Source organism: Microcaecilia unicolor, chromosome 5, assembly GCF_901765095.1.
Source record: "Microcaecilia unicolor chromosome 5, aMicUni1.1, whole genome shotgun sequence".
NCBI classification, from domain to species: Eukaryota; Metazoa; Chordata; class Amphibia; order Gymnophiona; family Siphonopidae; genus Microcaecilia; species Microcaecilia unicolor.
In genome coordinates this window covers 300,769,630-300,791,177 of record NC_044035.1, presented here as the reverse complement: position 1 = coordinate 300,791,177, position 21,548 = coordinate 300,769,630, and the positions used below count along the sequence as shown (strand labels likewise).

Genomic DNA, 21,548 nt, shown 5'->3' with positions numbered 1-21,548 from the left:
CTATCTTGGAGACCGGACAAATAAGCCCTGGACATACGCATAGGAATTACTTGAGATAAGTACAGTAAACGTGGCAACACGTTCATTTTTATTGTGGCAATACGCCCCAACCAAGACAGTCCCGTAGACATCCAGCGGTCTAAGTCTCTTAATATTTCTTTTTTAAGTCCCGGGTAGTTAATTTCGAACAGGTCAGGCAAGTGTTTTGGAATTTGCACCCCTAGATACCTTATTTCCCTTTCTGCCCACTTAAAAGCAAAGGATGTCTTCAAAGCGTCTGACACCCTCGGTTGAAGGCCGACAGTCATACCAATCGATTTACTAGCATTGAGCTTGTAACCTGAAATCTTAGAATACCCCTCGATATCCCTCATCAAATTGGGAAGTGATACCACTGGCTTTGTCAGGTACAGGAGAACGTCATCAGCAAATAATGCAATCTTATGTTCCTGGGCCCCTACCCCTACTCCAGAGATATCCTCGTTCTCGCGTATTGCCGCCGCCAATGGCTCCATTGCCAGAGCAAACAACAAGGGAGACAGAGGACACCCCTGTCTAGTTCCTCTTCCCAGCCTAAAGGCCCCCGAGTTTCCCCCATTAATTCTCACACATGCTTGTGGAGCCGAGTAGAGAGTCCGGATCCAGTACCTATAGAAGTTCCCAATCCCCACTCGCTGCAACACTTGGTCTAGGTATCCCCAATGAACCCTATCGAATGCCTTCTCTGCATCTAATCCCAGTAGCACTATCGGAATGGCCTTTACTTTTGCACGATGTATTAAATTCAACGTTCTACGAATGTTATCCATCGCCTGCCTTTTAGCTACAAAACCAACTTGGTCCGGATGTATCAGAGTGGGAAGCACCTCCCCCAGACGGTTGGCGAGCACCTTTGCCAGTATCTTTACATCGGCATTAAGTATCGAAATGGGTCGGTAGGAAGCACATTCTGTCTTGCCCTTGCCTGGTTTTGGGATTACCGCCACCCAAGCTTCCATCATCGACTGGGGCAACTTGTCACCTTCCCGCACTGAGTTGATAACCATTGTTAAGTACGGTGCCAGTACCCCCCCAAAGGTCTTAAAAAATTTGTTTGTGTACCCATCTAAACCCGGGGCCTTGCCATTCGGCAGAGATTTGATTACTTGAAGGACTTCGTCTACTTGCACCGGGGCTTCCAAGTCCCTCCTTTTCTGCTCTGAGAGCACTGGCAAACCTCTGTCACTCAGGTATTTATCTATGTCCCCGGTCTGTACAGCATCCTCCTCCCTGTATAACGATTCATAATACTGGGCAAATCTGTCCCTAATCTGAGCCGAGGAATGCAATAGGGACCCCTTGTCATCTTTCACCTTCAAAATTTGCCGGTCAGCCCTCATCTTTCGCAATTTGTTTGCCAATAGTCTGCCCGGCTTGTTTGTACTTTCATAATAAATCTGTTTTAAACGGGCATGTACAAACTGCAAACTCTCTTCATGCAACTCAGTCAGTTCCAATCTTACCTCCTGAAGTCTGCGATAGTCTGAGACAGAGCCTGAAACCCTGTATTTACTCTCCAGTACCCCCAGTCTCTCCATGCATTGCACCAGACGCGCCTTGCGTGCCTTGGTTCTACCACTTGCACACTTAATAAAATATCCCCTGGCCACTGCTTTGAAGGCGTCCCACACCACTCCCAAGGTGGGGCCCGAGTCTATGTTGATATCAAAATACTCCTTCATAATTGGGGCAAATCCTTCCACCGTGTCAGGATCTTGTAACAAGCAATTATTGAGAGACCATCTTCTATCCCGTAACTCCTCCCGAAGGGAGGGGATAACCGCCCACACAGGGGCATGGTCTGAAATTGAAATGTTCCCAATAGAATAGTCCCCTCCCCCGCTTAGCATAGTCTTTTCAACAAATATATAGTCCAGTCTAGAATAGGACAAGTGCACCTGGGAATAGTAAGTGTAATCTCTCCCTCTCGGGTTCCCGTGTCTCCACCCATCCCAAAGTCCCAGGCCATCCACCAAGTTCTTCAAAGCCTGAGAGACTCTGTTATCACTTGGAGTCGGAGGTGCTGACCTGTCAAGGCCAGGCTGCATGGTTGCATTAAAATCTCCTGCCACCAGCACCCTACCCCTGGCAAATGACTGCAAATCCCTCTGGAGATGCAGGAAGAAACGTTCCTGCCTCTCGTTAGGGGCGTATACACAGGCCAACGTACACTCCTCCTGCTCCAACATGGCATGTACAAAAAGGTACCGTCCCTCCACTTCACGTTTCTCATGCAGGATTTGGACCTGAAGATCTTTATGAAACATAATGGCCACCCCTCTTTTCCTAGCCCCTTTCACGTCTGATGCACAACACACCAGTGGATACAACTTAGAAGGGAGCAGCCCCTCGTTCTTCCTACGAAGATGAGTTTCCTGCAAAAAGACCACCTGGGGGTGCATCAAACGGAGTTCTCGCCCCAGTGCATGCCTCTTATAGGGAGAATTCAGCCCCTTTATGTTATAAGTCAGAAGTTTTAAGTTCGCCATCTAACGTCCATCCAGAACAAGCTAGTGGATGAATGATTGGTCTAGTCCCTAACCTCCCCTCCCACCTCTGGCCTAAAACATACCCACCCTTCCTCCCGCCTAATATCCCCCCTTCCCTACTAACCCTTCCCGAACCCTCCCCCCCCTCCCCTTCCCTTCTCCCCCATCCTCTAGGGTCCACCCACCAAGTAGTTTAAACCTCACTACTTGGGACATTGAAGGACAAGACCCCACTTAGCCAAACAAGACAAAGCAAATGTTGTAGCAAAATAACAGTATACTTACACTTGAATTACCCCTCAGTCCCCTCTCCCCGCACCCCATATCCCACCCTCACATTTCACATTCACTCCCAACAGCTCTTCACTTTTCAAACCCGTTCCCATCCAAGAACAAAACAGCCATCTCTGGCAGTATTCCGCCTCCAAGGCAGCGATCCCCGTTTCGTTTACATGAAACCACACTGTCCTGCTCAAGTGTGGGATGTATTCTTCTTCGCTGCTTTCTCCACTCTCTTCCACCGCTGCAGTCTTGCCTTGGTGGTAGGTGCCATCCCAGCCGGCATAGTCTCTCACCCATGCCTGCAGTAAATAGATGTTGCCATGCCTTTTCCACTTTGCGACATCGAATCCGCTCTCCTTTAAGCTCAAAACAAATAGCGAATGGAAAAGCCCAGTGGTATGGAATCTTTTCTTTGGTCAAAATTTCAATGACAGGTTTCATCTCCCTTCTTAGATTCAAAGTAAACAGTGACAAGTCTTGGTAAATTGCTACCTTGGAGCCATTGTAATCCTGCATGGGGCTCTGACGAGCTTTTAGCCAAATCTGCTCCTTGCTTTTATATTCCATGAATCTGACCACGATGTCCCTCGGCATGTTGTCTCTAGGTTTCCCCAACGCTCTGTGGGCTCTGTCAATGCCCATTACCGCCACATCCAAACTGTCCCCCATCAACTTGGCGCAAATGGTGCGCACTACCTCTGGGACGTCCTCTAGGCCTCCTGCCTCTGGTACCCCGCGAAAGCGGAGATTTTGCCTACGCCCTCTATTTTCGATGTCGTCTAGATGATATTGCAGCTCTTCAGCTTTTTCTTCTATTTTAGTCAGCCTCTTGTCAGCCTCCTCGTTTTTCTCTTCTTGCGTGTCCATTCTCTCTTCAAGCACCTCCACCCTGCCCCCCAAGTCCCGCAAGTCTGCACTGAGAGAATCAACGTGCTCCAGTATCTCCTCTTTGGATGCACGGATCTCCGCTTGAAGTGCTCCGAAGCATTTTTTTATCTCCGTCGAGAGGGCCGTTTGCAGGGCAGGGTCCTCCCGTTCATCACTCGGGGCAAGCGATTCCAGCTCGCACGTGCTCCGGGCTTTAGGGGACGCAGGCTGATGAGGGCCTTTCGCTGACTGCCGCGCAGATATTCGCTCGCTGTCCCAGGGCTGCGCGGGATTTTTTTTGCTCATCGCGCCGGGGATCACCTCTCCTCCTTTATGCTGTTTTGTTTCCTGACGGAAGAAGCTCTTAACCGCTGTGGGTATCTTTTTTTTGGGTGAGAGAGTACGGAGCTAGAGGATCAAGCGGCCATTCAGCCTCGTGACGTCACTTCCTCCCTTGGCCCACTTTTTTAAGCCTATTTTTAAATAGCATTGGATGATTTTGTTGAGTCCCACATTTTTCTGTATAGTGTTGTAGCTCTTCAGAATTTAGATAGTTGAGCTAATATGCTTCACCCCATTCATAGTTGAAAAGTAAATTCATAACCATCCAAAGTACCTGAATGCAGTATCAATCTATTGGTAGAAGGAGTTAAGAAATGTGTCAGTTTATACTAAAGACCAGTCAAATACAGTTTCATGTTCTAATTGCACATATATAAATCAATTTATTTTTGCATTTGAAAACTGTGCCCTAAACACAGACATAACTTGTTAGAGAAATTTGCCATTGTCATAGCTGAGTAGAAACTTGTTCTATAGTAAAAACATGAACTATGGTTGCACATATTCCTGTGGTTGGCATACAAGTTACTGCTTTCAAACTCAGTGAGACTGACATTCATTTTAATATGTTCCAGGGCTTGGTTAAACTTTGTTTTTAAATCTGTCCTCAGATGATCTCAATATGACCCATCAGCACTGTGTCCTGTCTGGTTTACAGCCTCGGTTTAGTTCAACTCACAGAGTGGCAGAGGTAAGCAGAAAAGATTTCCCATTAACTCTTCAGCCCTATTGGTAGTAACCGAAATATAGAATGTTTGAATATAAGGTCCTGTTAGGTCACTGAATTTTTTCCCAGCCTGAGATGCTTGGTGGTCATTAAATGGCATAGTTTTCTATTGGATTTCACATAAAGCTCTTGTGCAATACATCAACTCCAAAACATGGTAAAGTTTTACATACCCTTAATCTAATTAATACTTTTGGGTGAATGTTTAAACACAAGGTAATCAATAGAAATAAAATAATGCATGGAAAAGAAAATAAGATGATACCTTTTTTATTGGACATAACTTAATACATTTCTTGATTAGCTTTCGAAGGTTGCCCTTCTTCGGAAATAAGCAAATGTTGGTAGATGACAGTATATATAAGTGACGCAAAAAACAGAAGAAACCAGTCTTCGCAAGAAACAACAGCAAACAAAACAGCGAAGATGACTGACAAAAATAAAAATAATAAAAATAAAAAATTCAAACACAAAAATATGTCAAAAATTCAAATTTGTGTATAAAAATATATAAGAATGCGGGCGACACTTCGGTTGTAAAAATTAAAAAATAGACTTTATTGATCAATGGATAGCAGGGAGAAAGGGACTCGACACAGCTGTGTTTCGGCCATACAGGCCTGCGTCAGGAGTCTTCTCACTGTATGCTGATTTCTTACACTATCCAAATTGTAGAGAGAATGTATGTGTCTCTTTCCTGATATTATAGCGTTAGATAATACTTGAAACTAAGTCAAGTGGAAAAGTATTATCTAATGCTATAATATCAGGAAAGAGACACATACATTCTCTCTACAATTTGGATAGTGTAAGAAATCAGCAGTGAGAAGACTCCTGACGCAGGCCTGTACGGCCGAAACACAGCTGTGTCGAGTCCCTTTCTCCCTGCTATCCATTGATCAATAAAGTCTGTTTTTTAATTTTTACAACCGAAGTGTCGCCCCCATTCTTATATATTTTTATACACAAATTTGAATTTTTGACATATTTTTGTGTTTCGATTTAGTATATATAAGTGAAACATCAGAGCATTTCAGTGACAGTCTAACAGGATGGGGGTGGATAGGTGAGAGACAGGAAGAGTCAGGTGGATGAGGGACAGGGAGATATGCATGGAGACAGGAGGGTGACAAAGCAGTACAATTTTATGGTTTATAATGGGCTAGAAAACCCAGGTCTTTGTTAAGTCCTGTTAAGTCCTGTCTGGTGGGTGTCAAAATATTTAATCATTCTGACTTCAAAGATCTTACGTTCCTGTATTGTTTTAAAGTTCCCTTTCAGGATTCTTACCATGAAATCACTGGTACAGTGTTCTGGTTTTGTAAAGTGCTACCCCACTGGTGTGACATCTTTATTGGTACTAGCATTTTTCATATGGTGTCTATGTAAATTAACAATGCGTGTAACTTAACAAGCTTAACAAGCTAATGAACGCTGATAACAGCACTTAACAAGCAGTAATGAGCACTAATTGGCACTGATTAGAATTTACGCACACAACTTGAAAAGCATATTCTGTAACAAAGTGCGCTGAACTTCTAACATGCGCAGGCAAAAAGGGGTGTGATTATGGGCAGGGAAATAGCTGTTCCATGGGCATTCTGCAATTTACATGCCTAGTTATAGAATTTGGCCTGGTGCGCCTAAATCTACGTGCTGGGATTTACGCCATGTTTTCGTTGGTATAAATGGATGCACATAGATTTAGGCGCTGAAATATCAGCGGTGTATTTTATAATCTAGGTACCGATTATAGAATACGATTAGTAGGCACTGATTTCAGCACCGATTTTTTTTTTTTTTTTTTAAGGAACCATATATAGAATCTCCACCATATGTATAGTGCCAATACAGATCTAAGTGGTTTAAATTAGGTCAGCATTTTTTCTGTACAGATAGGGGGTAATTCTGTAACATAGGCACTAACATTAATGCGCTGAATACATACGTATAACGTGTTTTTGCTAGTATTCTATAAGTGAGGAAAGCATGCAGAGCGTATGTCATGATATTCTTTCCATCCCCTCTGCATGTGTGTATGTGTATGTGTATGCGTATCTCTATTGTGTGTTTTCTCTGTGCATTGCATTGCTGGAGGTACTAGTACAGTTTACAGGGCATTTTTTGGGGTGGGGGGTCATGACATTTTGCAGGATGGTGGTACAGTGGGATGGGGATAGTTTTATGAGATGGAGCAATTTGTGGTGTGATGGATCAGTTGTGGGGGCTTTTGGGAGGATTCAGTTTGAAAGGATGGTGAGGTAGTTTGGGGGTGGTTTTGGGGGATGGGGCACTTTGCAGGATGGTGGTGCAATTATGGAGCTAGGACAGTTGTGCGGGGGTAACTTTGAGGGTGGGGCACTTAAGGGAGTATTTTTTGGATATGGGGCAGTTCTGGAGAGTTGTTTGAGAGGTGATTCAGTTTGCAGGGTGATAGGGCAATTTATGGGTTGTAGTGCAGTTGAGAGAGAGTCATTTTTGGGGGTAGGCCAATTAGTGGGTTTGTAGAGCAGTTACAGGGGTTTGTTTTGGAGGATGGGGCAGTTTTTGGGGTGGTGGAACAGTTGCAGGTGGTATTTATTAGGTGGACCAGCTATTGCGGTGGTGGGGCAATTGCTGGGGGTTGATGGGTGTGGGCAGTGGTGTGCTGGTAAATGCTTAACAGGCTGTCTCTCTCAAAAAAAGCAAAAAAAATTTAATAATAATAATAACCCACCCATGGATATGTAAAGATAAAGGGAGAAGGGAAAGTGTCAGTAAGGGCTATCCTTTTACAGATCAAGTAGGTGCATATAAAATTGCTCTGGCAAATACAGTATACACATAAAAGTTGACACTCAGAACATATGTGAGTCAGTATTTAACAGGTGCAACATATATACATGACTTCCCTATAACCCTCTCAGATAATGAAGTGAACTAAAGTTATATAAACTAAAAATAAAATAAAATTCAGTGCATGAAGTTGATTTGTGTCACATCTAGACACTGCAGATGAATAAAGCAGTCAGAAGTATAATAGTTAAAGCTGTGTAGGAGAGAAGTGCACGCCCAGATCATGACATCTGCATGGTAATAACATTGGAAAACATAATTTAGAGTCAAGTGAAAATTATTTTTAAAAGATTTACTACCATAAAGATAATCATAGTTCTCACAAACTAATTCAGTCTCACAGAATAATTCAAATTGGGACACACACAAGAAAATGTTTTTGGAAACGTGGCTGGTAGGTACCAGTACTACAAGAAGGTAGCATGAAGACTCTAAGCCACCGTGAAACTTCCCATAAACTGAAATCTGAGAACGCACAGGAAAATCATTAGTCTTTTAGAAACCTGTATCTTTTAAAACTGTTGATCTTCTTCGGCAGCAAACAGGAGCAACTGAGTACTCTACTCACACAGGACCCAAAGCCTTCCCTCTGGCTTATTCTCACCTCTGCAGAAACAGGAAGTTGTGTCATTGGGAAGGCTGTGCAGCTGGCACGAGCAGTTTTGCTGGCTGCTCGTGCTTGCTGCCGGCAAAGAACAAGTTTTTTTAAAAGGTATGTGGGTGGGGGAGTCAAATCGAAGAATCCGATTTTTAAAAGAAACAAATCGATTTGAATTGATTCGCCAAAAATGAATTGGCAAATCGATTCAAAACGCGAATTGGACAACACTATAGCATGGTACAGGAGCATAGGAGGATCACTCCTGTATCAGCTAATCTGGTGCAACAACCGGCTCGCAAAATAAAAAAAAAAAATAACCAGCTCTCACGAGCCTGTGGGAATCGGATCCAGCACACCACTGGGTGTTGGGGAGTTTGGAGGGTGTGACAATAGTGGGGGCAGTTTGCAAGATAGTGGTAAAATTGCAAGGCACAGTTGAAGTTTCGGCAGTTTGCGAGGTAGGAGGAAATGTAGGGGTAGCCTTGAGGGTGGGGGCAGTTAAGTGCAGAGGGGTATTTTTGGATAAGGCAGTTTGCAGGGTGATAGGGCATTTGGGGGGTGGTGGCAATTTGCAAATGGTAGGAGCTGTTGGGAAGTAATATAAGGGGGTAGGACAGCTTTCAAGATGGTATGGCATTTGCAGTGGTAGGTTTGTAGGGTGTTAGGGCAGTTGGGGTTGTTTTGGAGAGTGTGGGTAGCTTGCAGGGTGGTGGAGCAGTTTTAGGTATGGGGAAGGTTTGTGCAGGGGGTGTTTTGGGGGGATATTGGGAGAGCAGAGAATGGGGAAAGGCAGTTTATTGAAATTTGTCTTTTTGGAAAAATCAGAGTACATATCAATAAGATTGTTCATACCAGGGGCATAGCCACGGGTGGGCCTGGATGGGCCTAGGCCCACCCAGTTTGGGTTCAGGCCCACCCAGCAACGGAGCAGAGGGAGCAGGCAGCGCTGATCCTGCATCTGCCTCCTTCTCTCTGACGGCAGCGCTTCCCAGACGCTGCCTACCGCCGCCACGATCTACCTCCTCCCTCTGTCTCACTCTCAACAGCAGCGGTAGCGATTCAAACACGCTACCTCCTGCTTCTAACCCGGAAGCGTCTCCTATGCAGAGGAGACGCTTCCGGGTTAGAAGCAGGAGGCAGCGTGTTTGAATCGCGACGCTACCGCTGCTGTTGAGAGTGAGACAGAGGGAGGAGGTAGATCGTGGCGGCGGTAGGCAGCGTCTGGGAAGCGCTGCCGTCTGAGAGAGGGCGGGCAGGTGGAATGGGAGGGAAAGATGCATGGGGGTGAAGGAGAATCGCTGGACACATGGATGGGAGGGGAGGGGAGAGAGGAGAGTCACGGGATAGATGGATGGAGGTGGGGGTCAGGGGAGAGAGGAGAATTGCTGGGGATGGATGGATGGAGGTGGGGGGCAGGGGAGAGAGGAGAATTGCTGGGGATGATGGATGGATGGATGGAGGTGGGGAGAAAGGGAGAGAGGAGAATTTCAGGGGATGGATGGATGGAGGTGGGGGTCAGGGGAGAGAGGAGAATTGCTGGGGATGGATGGATGGATGGAGGTGGGGGGTCAGGGGCGAGAGGAGAATTGCTGGGGATGATGGATGGATGGATGGAGGTGGGGGTCAGGGGAGAGAGGAGAATTGCTGGGGATGGATGGATGGATGGATGGAGGTGGGGGTCAGGGGAGAGAGGAGAATTGCTGGGGATGATGGATGGATGGATGGAGGTGGGGGGGCAGGGGGGAGAGAGGAGAATTGCTGGGGATGGATGGAGGTGGGGGGCAGGGGAGAGAGGAGAATTGCTGGGGATGATGGATGAATGGATGGAGGTGGGGGGCAAGGGAGAGAGGAGAACTTCTGGGGATGGATGGATGGAGGTGGGGGTCAGGGGAGAGAGGAGAATTGCTGGGGATGATGGATGGATGGATGGAGGTGGGGGTCAGGGGAGAGAGGAGAATTGCTGGGGATGGATGGATGGATGGAGGTGGGGGTCAGGGGAGAGAGGAGAATTGCTGGGGATGATGGATGGATAGATAGATGGAGGTGGGGGGCAGGGGAGAGAGGAGAATTGCTGGGGATGGATGGATGGATGGAGGTGGGGGGCAGGGGAGAGAGGAGAATTGCTGGGGATGGATGGATGAATGGAGGTGGGGGGCAGGGGAGAGAGGAGAATTGCTGGGAATGGATGGATGGAGGGGACAGGGGCAAGAACAAAATTGCTGGGGATGGATGGATAGGGGCAGGGAGAGAAGAGAATTGCTGGTTATGGATGGATGGAGGGGAGAGGAGAGTTGCTGTACATGGGTGGATGGAGGGGAGGAAAGAGGAGAGAGGAAGGTTGCTGGACATGGGTGGATGGAGGGGAGGAAAGAGGAGAGAGGAAGGTTGCTGGACATGGGTGGATGGAGGGGAGGGCAGGGGGCAGAGGAGGGTTTCTGGACATGGATGGATGGAGGGAAGGGCAGGAGAGAGGAGGCTGCTGGATATGGATGGAGGAGAGGGAAGGGAGAGAGAAGAAATGCTGGACATGGATGGAGGGGAGGGAAGAGTGAGGAAGGAGATGAGATGAGGGAAAAGGAAGAGAGGAGAAAATTGCACATGGATGAAGAAAATAGGCAGAAGCTGGATCCACTGGACAGTCAAGTCTGCGGAGGACCCAGAGCAAGAAATGAAGAAGAAAGGCGGAAAGTAAAGAAATAAATGGAAAGGAAGTCCTGGAAACGGAGTAAAGAGGACAGATAGCAGCAGAATCAGATACTGGGCCAGTATGATCAGAAAAACAAAGTCACCAGACAGCAAAGGTAGAAAAATATCATTTTATTTTCATTATAATGATTGGAACATGTCCACTTTGAGAATCAGGTGCTCCACATTAAAAGTTTATACTTATTTACTTATTTATGGCATTTTATCCCGCATTAAACATGAATTAGATTGGAACCTGGGATCATTTAATGTTTTTTTTCCTGGAGAGAGTAATGCATTGCCTCCCCCACCCCCCAGGCTCTCTCCCCGGCTATAGCCAGCGCTGCAATTTTGAGGGGAGGTGCACAAGTGGACGCGGGGGGGTGGGGGCGCAGAGGTGGATGGGGAGAGAGCCTGTTGTTAAACATTTACCAGCACACCACTGTCTAGTGCCCACCCATTCAACCTGTTGGCCCACCCAAAAATTGACTTCTGGGTACGCCACTGGTTCATACCATCAATTTCTTATAAAAACTGAGAACATATACTCCAAAATTCTAAAAATGGCATTTAAAATTGCACAAATTTGGGAGTGCACCCAATTTGCACATTCAATTTAATTGAATAAGGAGCCAATTGGCATCGATAATTGGGTACTAATAATCAATTATTGGCACTAATTGGCATTAATTGAAATGTGTGCATTTTTAGTCACTAAGATTTGCGTGTAAGTTGTAACGTGGCTCCAAACAGGGAGCGGGAGCACGACCATGGGAGGGTTATGGGCGGATCGGGAGTGTTCCTCCAATTTATGCGCACTGTTATAGAATAAGGGGGATCTGCATCTAATTTAGATATGAAGATTTACACCAGGGTTTACTTGGTGTAAATCTTCACGTCTAAAGTCAGGAGCTGATCCCGGTGCTAAGTGTATTCTATAAATGGCACCTAACTTTCAGTGCTGTTTTTAGAATAGCGCTTAGCGCGTTATTTTTTGGGCACTGATTTTTCGGCTTTATTTGTAGAATTTGGTCCATATATATAAAATGCTTTGAATGTAGTTGCAAAAACCACAGAAAAGGCGATATATCGTCCCATTCCCTTTCCTTTCGCTATTCACATATTTGAGTACACCACCGTGATGCTATCAGCAATAAAGCAGTTTAACAAAGTCACTAAATAAATAAATATTTGAGTTTTTCTTATTCTAACTCCCACTGTCTCCCCCCTCCCATTGCATTTTAAAGCCATACAGTTTTAATTAACCATTTCAATATTTCCCGATTAATCCTTTACCTCTTTCTTTGGCTACATCTGATCAAAACATGTTCTCTTCAGGGCTTCTATATTACAAGTTAATAAACCACCTGTGGCAAAATGGTGAATTTTCCAGCATATGAATTACAAGAATATTTCATGAAGTGTATTTCTCTAGTTTGGCCAGCAGGTGGTGCATGTTTTATGTTTAATGCTGTTACTGAGAAATGACTGTTTTTGTTTTTTAGTTTAACATGGAGTAGTAACCTGCAGTGTGGCCAGCTACTTTAAAAATATGTTGTTCTGGGCTCTGATTGGCCCAGGAGCTCAAATTCAGTCTAGAAATACTGGATTTTAGTTTATTCTCTAACCTGTGAGCAGCTATATTTCCTGTACTCCATAGGCACTATCCAGGTAGTGACAAATGTTTAGATAGTTTTATAACTGATTCTTACTCAGTTATCTGTTATTTGCTGTTTTTTCCATCTGTTTTTATAGTTCACTGTTCAGTACTTTTATGAATTAAACATAATTGTTTATTGGCTTTGATGTCCTGGACTGACTAAGAATCCTGGTGGTTTGTGTGTTGGGGGCCTGTGGATGCTTTCTAGGAACTGTGGAACCACTGGGAGTGTGGCCCCAGTAACTTGGAAATCACCTGGGAATATTTTCAGAGTGGGAGACTCGCCCAGAGCCAAGTGGGACCCAGTCGACGGGAGGAGGTGCTAATGTAGAGCACAAGCATCAGGTACAGGAGTATCTGAGCTATGCTGAGGATAGACACTCTAAGTGACTGCAGGGATAACCCCAGGTGGGTGATCGGCGTTCTGTGACACCACCATATAATATTGTATTTGTAAATAGAGGTATCCTGTTTTCCTAAACCATACCGAATCTTCAGATTCTCAAAAGGGATTATTGCATTGTTTTGGCTTCCATCATATGTAAGATGGTAACCATCTCTGAAATCCCAAACCCTCCATCCTAGGCAAAATTTCCATTGGCTATGATGGGTGAATAAGGTGAGTATTTCGCCTTCATTCTATAGCATCTGCATCATACGCTCCATATCCCACCTCATCAAACAAACATTAAATTGCTGTTTTTAAAATTTTACTAAATCCTTCCCTTTTGCATGGATTAGTTGTGCTAAATAATAAAGGTGAACTATCTGCTTCTTTAGTTCTAAGTTGCAGGAATTACTTGTCCATTGGATCCATTCTCGTGCCTGTCTAAGGAGACAGGCATAGTAGCATAGTAGATGACAGCAGATAAAGACCTGTACGGTCCATTGAGTTCACCCAACAAGACAAACTCATAGCATGAGATATGAGGCAATGCTACATATGCATACTTGATCTTGATTAGTCTTTGCCATTTTCAGGGCACAATCTGCAGAAGTCTTCCTAGCACTGGCCATGTTCTTCATCTACTGAAGCTATCATCAAAGCCCACTCCAGCCCATCCAAATCTGCCCTGTCATGATCAAGGCACAGACCGTAGAAGTCTGCCTGGCACTGGCTTTGCTTCCTAATTACTGGGGTTGCCATCTAGGCACCGCTAAGTTTACTTGGTTCCTTTCTTTCCATACATGATTCCTTTGTGTTTATCCCATTCATTTTTGAATTCTGTTACCATTTTCCTTTTTGTCGCTTTTCTGTGAACCACTGATGGGTCGTCGTCCGCGACGGCCCAGGAGACCAGAACAAACTTTCAAAGCAAAAAAGAAGTCTCTGGAAACGTCCGTCGTGCGGGAGCACAGTGTGCATGCGCGAATGGCTTCCCGCCCGCGACGCGAGCATGTCCTTACTTAGTTCTTTTGATCCGCGATCGAAGAATCATGCCTTTTGTTAGGCAGCATTTTCTTTTGGCTCAGGAGACCTGGGTACGCGTTTACACTTCTCCCTTACTTTTTTTCAGCTGATTTTATCTTCTCTTCAATATAAAAAAAAAGAAGCCCCTTTTTTCCTGTACATTTTAGGTTTTCTTCACCTTTGTAAGTTTTCTTATTTTTTCCGTCACGGCCGCCCTTAGGCTGCTAGGTCGGGTTATTTTTCCCTTTTTTGTGCCTTTTTGTTGGCACGATCGAGTCGTTTAATTTTGCAGCCGCTGTTTTCCCGTCCATGTCATCGAGGACTCCCAGCGGCTTCAAACGTTGGGGTGTCCATTCCAAATTCCTCAGCCACGAAAAGTGCTGACGACGGATGCATCCCTCCTGGGGTGGGGAGCTCATGTAGATGGACTTCTCACTCAAGGAACTTGGGGCCAGATGCACTAAACCTTAACGACCCTCTAACAACCCTTTAACGAAGGAAATTCCTAACCGTTGCATGCATTAAAGGCCTTTTTCCAACGAAGCAAGCAGCTAACGAAAACGCAGTGGCGTAGGAATGGGGGGGCAGGGGGCGGTCTGCCCTGGGTGCACGCCGCTGGGGGGTGTCGATTTCGCAGGTTCACTGCTTTCTCTGCCCCTGAACAAGTTACTTCCTGTTCCGGGGTAGAGAGAGCATGGAACCAACGGAGCCGACGCAGCTCCCAGCAACGATGTGCACTTGGGGCGGAGCACCAGTGGTAAGTATGTGCTCTGAAGGGGGGGGGGTGCACCGCGCTGCACCCAGGGGGGGTGCGCAGCGGTGACCCGCCCCGGGTGTCAGCAGCCCTCGCTACGCCACTGTGAAAACGGAATACAGAAAAGGAGAGACGTCATGAAGACTCGGCGACGAACAGATCTTCTTCCTGCCCGCGTAGCGCCTTCAGACAGAAGTGAGAGGGGCTGCGCGGACCCGGTAATGCGGAGGGGGGTCCCGGTGGAGGGGGGGAGCGGCGTCGACGACCTCAGGGGGGGTGGCGGGGCACGGGGGCCGAGGATGATGGGAGGCGGAGCTTTGGCAGAGAAGAGAGAAAGGAACAGGAAGGGAGGGGGACCGGGGCTGCTAAAATTAAGATTTTTCGTGCAGGGGGAAGCGGGGAGCAGCGGGGGGGAGGGGGGCAAGGTCATCCATGCAGGACGCTCCTGACGAGCGCCCTTGCCCCCTCCCGATCTATTTCAATTTTTGTTTTATTTTCATCTAGTGCAGGGGGAAGCGGGGAGCCACGTGTTTGTGTTGTGGTTTTTTTTTTTTTTGTTTTGACGTTTGTGGCATGCACAGAGCAGCCAGCATAACGCTTGGCTGCTCTGCGCATGCTTTAGGGTCCGATTACCGACGGGGATTACGAATGTTTAATACATTGTGCTTTTCAATACCGCACTGAACGTGTTTTTTTGGTGCATTCTACGCTTTTTCAAATTCGTTAGGACTTTTACGTATTAGTTTTTTTTAACGTTTGATTGATGCATCTGGGCCTTGGTCCTTTCAGGAAAAAGATTTTCAGATCAACCTCTTGGAATTACGAGCGATCTGAAATGCTCTCAGAGATTGGCTGTCCAATCAAATCATTCTAATTCAGACAGACAATCAGGTTGCTATGTATTACACCAACAAGCAGGGGGGCACTGGATCTCGCCTTCTGTGTCAGGAAGCCGTCAGGATGTGGCTTTCGGCGCATCATCACGGCATGCTTCTCCAGTCCACGTATCTGGCAGGTGTAAAAAACAGTCTGGCCGACAGGTTGAGCAGGATCATGCAACCTCACGAGTGGTCTCTGAACATGGATGTTGTCCACAAGATCTTCTGAGCATGGGGCACCCACTCGGTGGATCTTTTTGCCACTCAGATCAATCACAAAGTCCCTCAATTCTGTTCCAGACTTCAGGCCCATGACAGACTAGCATCAGATGCTGTTCTCCTACATTGGTGGGACAGGCCTTCTGTATGCGTATCCTCCCATACCTCTAGTAGGGAAAACTTTGCTGAAACTCAAGCAAGACTGGGGAACTATGATCCTGATTGCTCCTTTTTGGCCTCGTCAGATCTGGTTCCCTCTTCTTCTGGAGTTGTCTTCTGAAGAACCGTGGAGATTGGAGTGTTTTCCGACCCTCATCACCCAGAATGAGGGGTCACTTCTACATCCAACCTCCAGTCTCTGGCTCTCACGGCCTGGATGTTGAGAGCTTAGAAGTTGCCTCCTTGGGTCTTTCGGAGGGTGTCTCCTGAGTCTTGCTTGCTTCCAGAAAAGATTCCATGAAGAAGTCTTATTCTTTCAAATGGAGGAAGTTTGCCGTCTGGTGTGACCGCAAGGCCATAGATCCTTTTTCTTGTCCTACACGGACCCTGCTTGAATACCTTCTACACTTGTCAGAGTCTGGTCTCAAGGCCAACTCAGTAAGGGTACACCTTAGTGCAATCAGTGCTTACACCATCAGCGTGTAGAAGGTCAGCCTATCTCTGGACAGCCTTTAGTGGTCCGTTTCATGAGAGGTTTGCTATTGTCAAAGCCCCCACTCAAACCTCCACCAGTGTCATGGGATCTCAATGTCATTCTCACCCATCTGATGAAAGCTCCTTTTGAGCCACTGAATTCCTGCCATCTAAAGTACTTGACCTGGAAGGTCATTTTCTTGGTGGCTGTTACTTCAGCTCGTAGAGTCAGTGAGCTCCAAGCCCTGGTAGTGCATGCACCTTATATCAAGTTTCATCATAACAGAGTAGTCCTCCGCATGCACCCTAAGTTTTTGCCGAAGGTGGTGTCGGAGTTCCATCTGAACCACTTTGCTGTCTTGCCAACATTTTTTCCCCATTCTCATACCCTGCTGAAGATAAGTTGCACACCGTGGACTGTAAGAAAGCATTGGCCTTTTACGTGGAGCGGACTAAGCCCTATAGATAGTCCGCCCAGTTGTTTGTTTCTTTTGATCCCAACAGGAGGGGAGTCACCATCGGAAAATACACAATCTCCAATTGGCTAGCAGATTGCATTTCCTTCACTTATGCCCAAGCTGGGTTGACTCTAGAGGGCCATATCTCGGCTCATAATGTTAGAGCCATGGCTGCGTCAGTGGCTCACTTGAAGTCAGCCTCCATTGAAGAGATTTGCAAGGCTGCAACATGGTCATCAGTCCACACACTCACATCTCACTACTGCCTTCAGCAGGATAGCCGACTCGACAGTCGGTTTGGGCAGTCGGTGCTGCAGAATCTGTTCGGGGTTTAGGATCCAACTCCACCCTCCTAGGCCCATTTCTGTTCTGTTCCAGGCTGCACTCTCACTCAGTTGTGTTTCTTTTTAGGTCAATCTATGTTATGTCCTTGCCGTTGCGAGGCCCAGTTGACCAATGTTCTTTGTTTTGAGTGAGCCTGGGTGCTAGGGATACCCCATCAGTGAGAATATTCAGCCTGCTTGTCCTCGGAGAAAATGAAGATACATATCTGTAGCAGGTATTCTCCGAGGACAGCAGGCTGAATATTCTCACAAACTCTCCCTCCTCCAATTTGGAGTTGTTCCAGTTCTATATTTTGCTTTTTATTAAAGTAAGTAAGGACACGCTTGCGTCGCAGGTGGGAAGCCGTTCGCGAATGCGCACTGTGCTCCCGCACTACGGACATTTCCAGAGACTTCTTTGCTTTGAAAGTTTGTCCCGGTCTCCTGGGCTGTCGCGGACGATGACCCATCAGTGAGAATATTCAGCCTGCTGTCCTTGGAGAATACCCGCTACAGGTATGTATCTTCATTTTCTTTGAAAATGTACTTATATGCCATTGTCAGTTAGGAGATCTGAAGACGGGGCCACCATGCCTGGCCTTGGGCCAGGGGAGTTAATGGCCTTCTTGGAGGATACTTATTATATCATTACCTCTCAAGCTACTCTTATGGTGTTATGCTCTGCTACACTTCTCCAGGATGGGTTGGTTTCTGTTTCCTAACCCGGCAGCCATCATCCGGCTTGGAGCAAGAGCAGCAGGGGGCAGGAGGGGGCAGCCATCTTGTCTAAACAAGAACAGGAAGGAACTCCATATCTGGTCGTGGGAGGATCTCCTATGGGGGCTGCCATGTTGGATGCACCTGAGTTTGGTTTGCTCTGATTGCTTCACTATTTAAAGCACTGCCTCCAGGCCTTCTTTGCTTCGGCCTCAATTGTTCTGAGGTGTTGCTGTCGGAGTGCTGTTCGCCGGCTATCTCCTGTTCCTGATTTCCTGTGTTCCGGACCTTGGCTAGTTGTTGGATTTCGCTTGTTTGCTGCCTGCCTTGACCCTGGACTGATTTTTGACTATACTTGCCTATTCGGAGTTCTGGTGCTGGACTGTGTCTGTATTCCTGCCATCCTGGTCAGCGGCTGTGCAACCCTGCCGGTTCCAGAAGTCCTGGTGGCCACCTGCAGCTGAGGGCTCAACTCTCGGTGAATGGTGGTCGCTTCCCAGGTGAAGCTAGGGGTTGTCTGGCTGCCTGACCGAGTACGGCATCTCTCCATCTTCGCCGTGCTCAGTCGGGGCACAAGGGCTCACACATCTCCAGTCATAACCAGTGGTGTGCTGGAGTGGGCTCTCACGGGCTCGCGAGAGCCGTTTGTTAAGTTTTTAAGAATTTTGGGAGCCAGTTGTTAAAGTAGGCCTCCCCATGGCTACTTTAACAACTGACTCCCAAAATGTGGGCTTGGGCCCCCTCCTGAATTCTCTTTTACTTTGCTGGTAGTGATGCTGGTCCCACCAGCCAAGTAAATATACTGCTTCTCCCTGCTCCTTGTTTCTGACTCTAAGCATCAGGCTGGGACTTTTCATGCAAGCGCAAGAAGGTGCCATAATGCTGCTCAGAGCCAGAAACAAGCAGCAGAGAATGGTGGCAGTCCATTTATTGGCTGGTGGGGCTCGGCAAAGGTATGCCTAGTGTGCCCGCACAAGGGAGGGGAGAGAGAGGCATGTATTCCCCCCCCCCCCCCCCCCCCCCCCCCCCCCCAAATTTCAGGGCTGGTTTTGCCCGGAGAGAGAGCCTGTTGTTAAAATTTTGCCAGCAGACCCCTGGTCATAACATATGGAGACTTTTGCACTCAGGAAAGCAGGAAACTTTTTCTGCAATTTAAAGACCAGAGTGATTGCTCTGGGAGCTTCCTTTTTTTTAAATTGCATTTTCCTTGATTCGTCTCAAGGATAAGAAATACATTTTTTATGATCCTACCCTGCTGGAGAAGTTGTATAGGAGCATCAGAAAACTAAGATCTAGGGAATAGATTGGAATTCAGCTTGAATATTAGCATGTTTTGCTTGGTTTTCTTAATAATTTTTCTTTTTATTATGATCATTTTCTCTCCTTGATGTGGACTTGTGGGTGTAATTGGTATTGGTTGTTTTTTTTTCTTCCCTTTTCTGATTTCTCCTGGAATAGTTCTCTAAGTCAACCCACTTCAGCTTTCACCTCTAGTTGATCTGACTGGGCTCAACGCATGCTCAAGGCCTTGCTGTGCTCATCGATGACATGTTCTTCCTACTCCATCCTCTGGCCTAGAATCATCAGCCCTTCTTGAAGTCTAGCCAACATTTATTTCAGCTCGCAACTACTGCTTACCTTCTCCCGCTTAAGATCCTGGTTTAGTTTGGCGAGCATTGCTCTGAGATCAGCTTTTGTGAGTAATTTAGCATTCTGGTTGTGCTCCTCCAGGTCTGAGTCCCACTCCTAGTGTATCATGCTTTCTGTGCTTGCCTCCATGGGCTCTGCCATTAATTTGGCCTGTAAGCCAGCTACACCATTTTAGCTTGCTGTCAGAAAGGGCTGTTTCATATCACTTGCTTTCCACCCTGGCATCTTTCCAGTGGTTCTCTAATTTTTGTCCTTTCAAGCTTTGTTGTGGTTGAGCGCCAAGGAGCACATTATCAGGGGGTATTCATACCAATTATTGGTTACACACCAGGTATGCAAATTTTAGGCAGCCATTCACCTTTGACCTTCACACAGAAGTCTCTGAGAAGCAGTTTAAAATGAGGAATTCCCTAACTTCTCTGTTTCACTGTATGTAACTAGATATGCTACAGAAGCTGGAGCTCCTTCGCTCATAGAAATGGACAATCTGTGCTCTGCCATCTGGCTCTTGAAGCAAAATGGTGCCTTTGATCACTAGTCATAGTCTTGCAATACTTCTGCTAGGGTTTTACAACATTATACAACAACCATTTGGCATCCAGTCCAGATCTAGATGGGGTGGGTGCAGAGGGGGACTTCTACTGAACTTTGATAGCTTTGAGATCAGATGGGAGATCTGCTTGGAGGAATTGGATCGATTTGGAGGGATTTTCATGGAGGGGGGTTGCTTGGGGATATCAGATCAGGAGGGAGATATTGGGGGCAGGTTTTGACTGGGAAAGGGTGCGATGCAGAATTGCTACTGTTATATTTTCGTAGGCTGGCACCATATTCGTGGCACAGGTGCTCCCAGGGCCGATGCTGGGCATGTCCCCTGCATTTACAGAACAGGCTTTGCACTTACTATGTGTACCTATGCGCATATATATGTCTGCAAAAATTGACACGTGTATATTTTATAAAATAGATGTGTAAGTGCCAATGCTGCCTCCACTCTGCCGAAAATCCATCCCCGGTGACAACTAGGCATATATAGAGTAGAAGTGTGTGTTACGCGTGGGCAGCACATTCTTTTATGCAGGCATACCCTTGGGTAATTTTATAAGTGGCCATTTTTTAGAGCATAAAACACTGTTTTATGTGCCAAAAGGGCTTATACAAGCCCATCCTTTATGTGGAAGAAGTTATATTATTTTAAATATAAAGCAGGAATTTATAATTCATATTTTGCATTTTTAGTACTTATGTGGTTGAAACGAGTATGAGAAAACAGGACTTGAATGAAGTGAGATGTCTTTGTTCCTTATTTTAGCTTAGCTAGAAAGATGAACTGTCTTGACCCACTACATGAACTGCTGTGTTGTTCAAATATTAAAATGCACATTTGCTTCCACAGTTTGAAGACTTTCCGCTTTGGAAGCCTGCACTTTGTTTGTACAAACCTTTGTGACCCAGCATTGTATAGGATGGAAATGTTATACAAAGAAGTAGGCTACCAGGAGATCCTTATTCAAGGTTATTCCTGGGGATTCAACTGATGTTATAAATATTTAACTGAAAAGATTCTTATGTGGATATAGCCTTTTCTTTTGTGTTAGCAAATATATTTATATTTCTCATGTGAGCATGGGAAGTCACCCTGTTGAAACCAAAATATACTTATAACAGCCAGACCTGCAACACTCACCATCATATTCTTTTTTTCTGTGCATTTTTGTAGTGCAGGACGGAAGCATTAAATTGGAGGCCATTTCCAGTCTCTTGCTTTATTGCTTGTGGAAATAACTCTGCAATTTTAAATGTTCATATTTTCTTTCCTACAACTAATACTGTAAATGTTTTCTTCACAAAAATAAATGAAAGCAAAGGTATTTTAAGAATAATTTTATAAAACCTATTTCACTCAGCTGAAAGGGCTTTTTATAAAACTGTATGATTGTATATGGATGAAAAAGCACACAAATGGAGCATGTGTATC

General features: G+C 46.0%; 1 protein-coding gene across 1 annotated transcript in view; it reads left to right on the top strand.

Moving 5' to 3' along the window:
• The window catches only part of FTO (FTO alpha-ketoglutarate dependent dioxygenase), a 748,586-nt gene that overhangs the window by 226,126 nt on the left and 500,912 nt on the right, over positions 1-21,548 (top strand). The window contains exon 5 of the mRNA XM_030204316.1: positions 4,631-4,710. Coding sequence (XP_030060176.1) covers positions 4,631-4,710 — 80 coding nt within the window. The remainder of the gene's footprint in view (positions 1-4,630; positions 4,711-21,548) is intronic.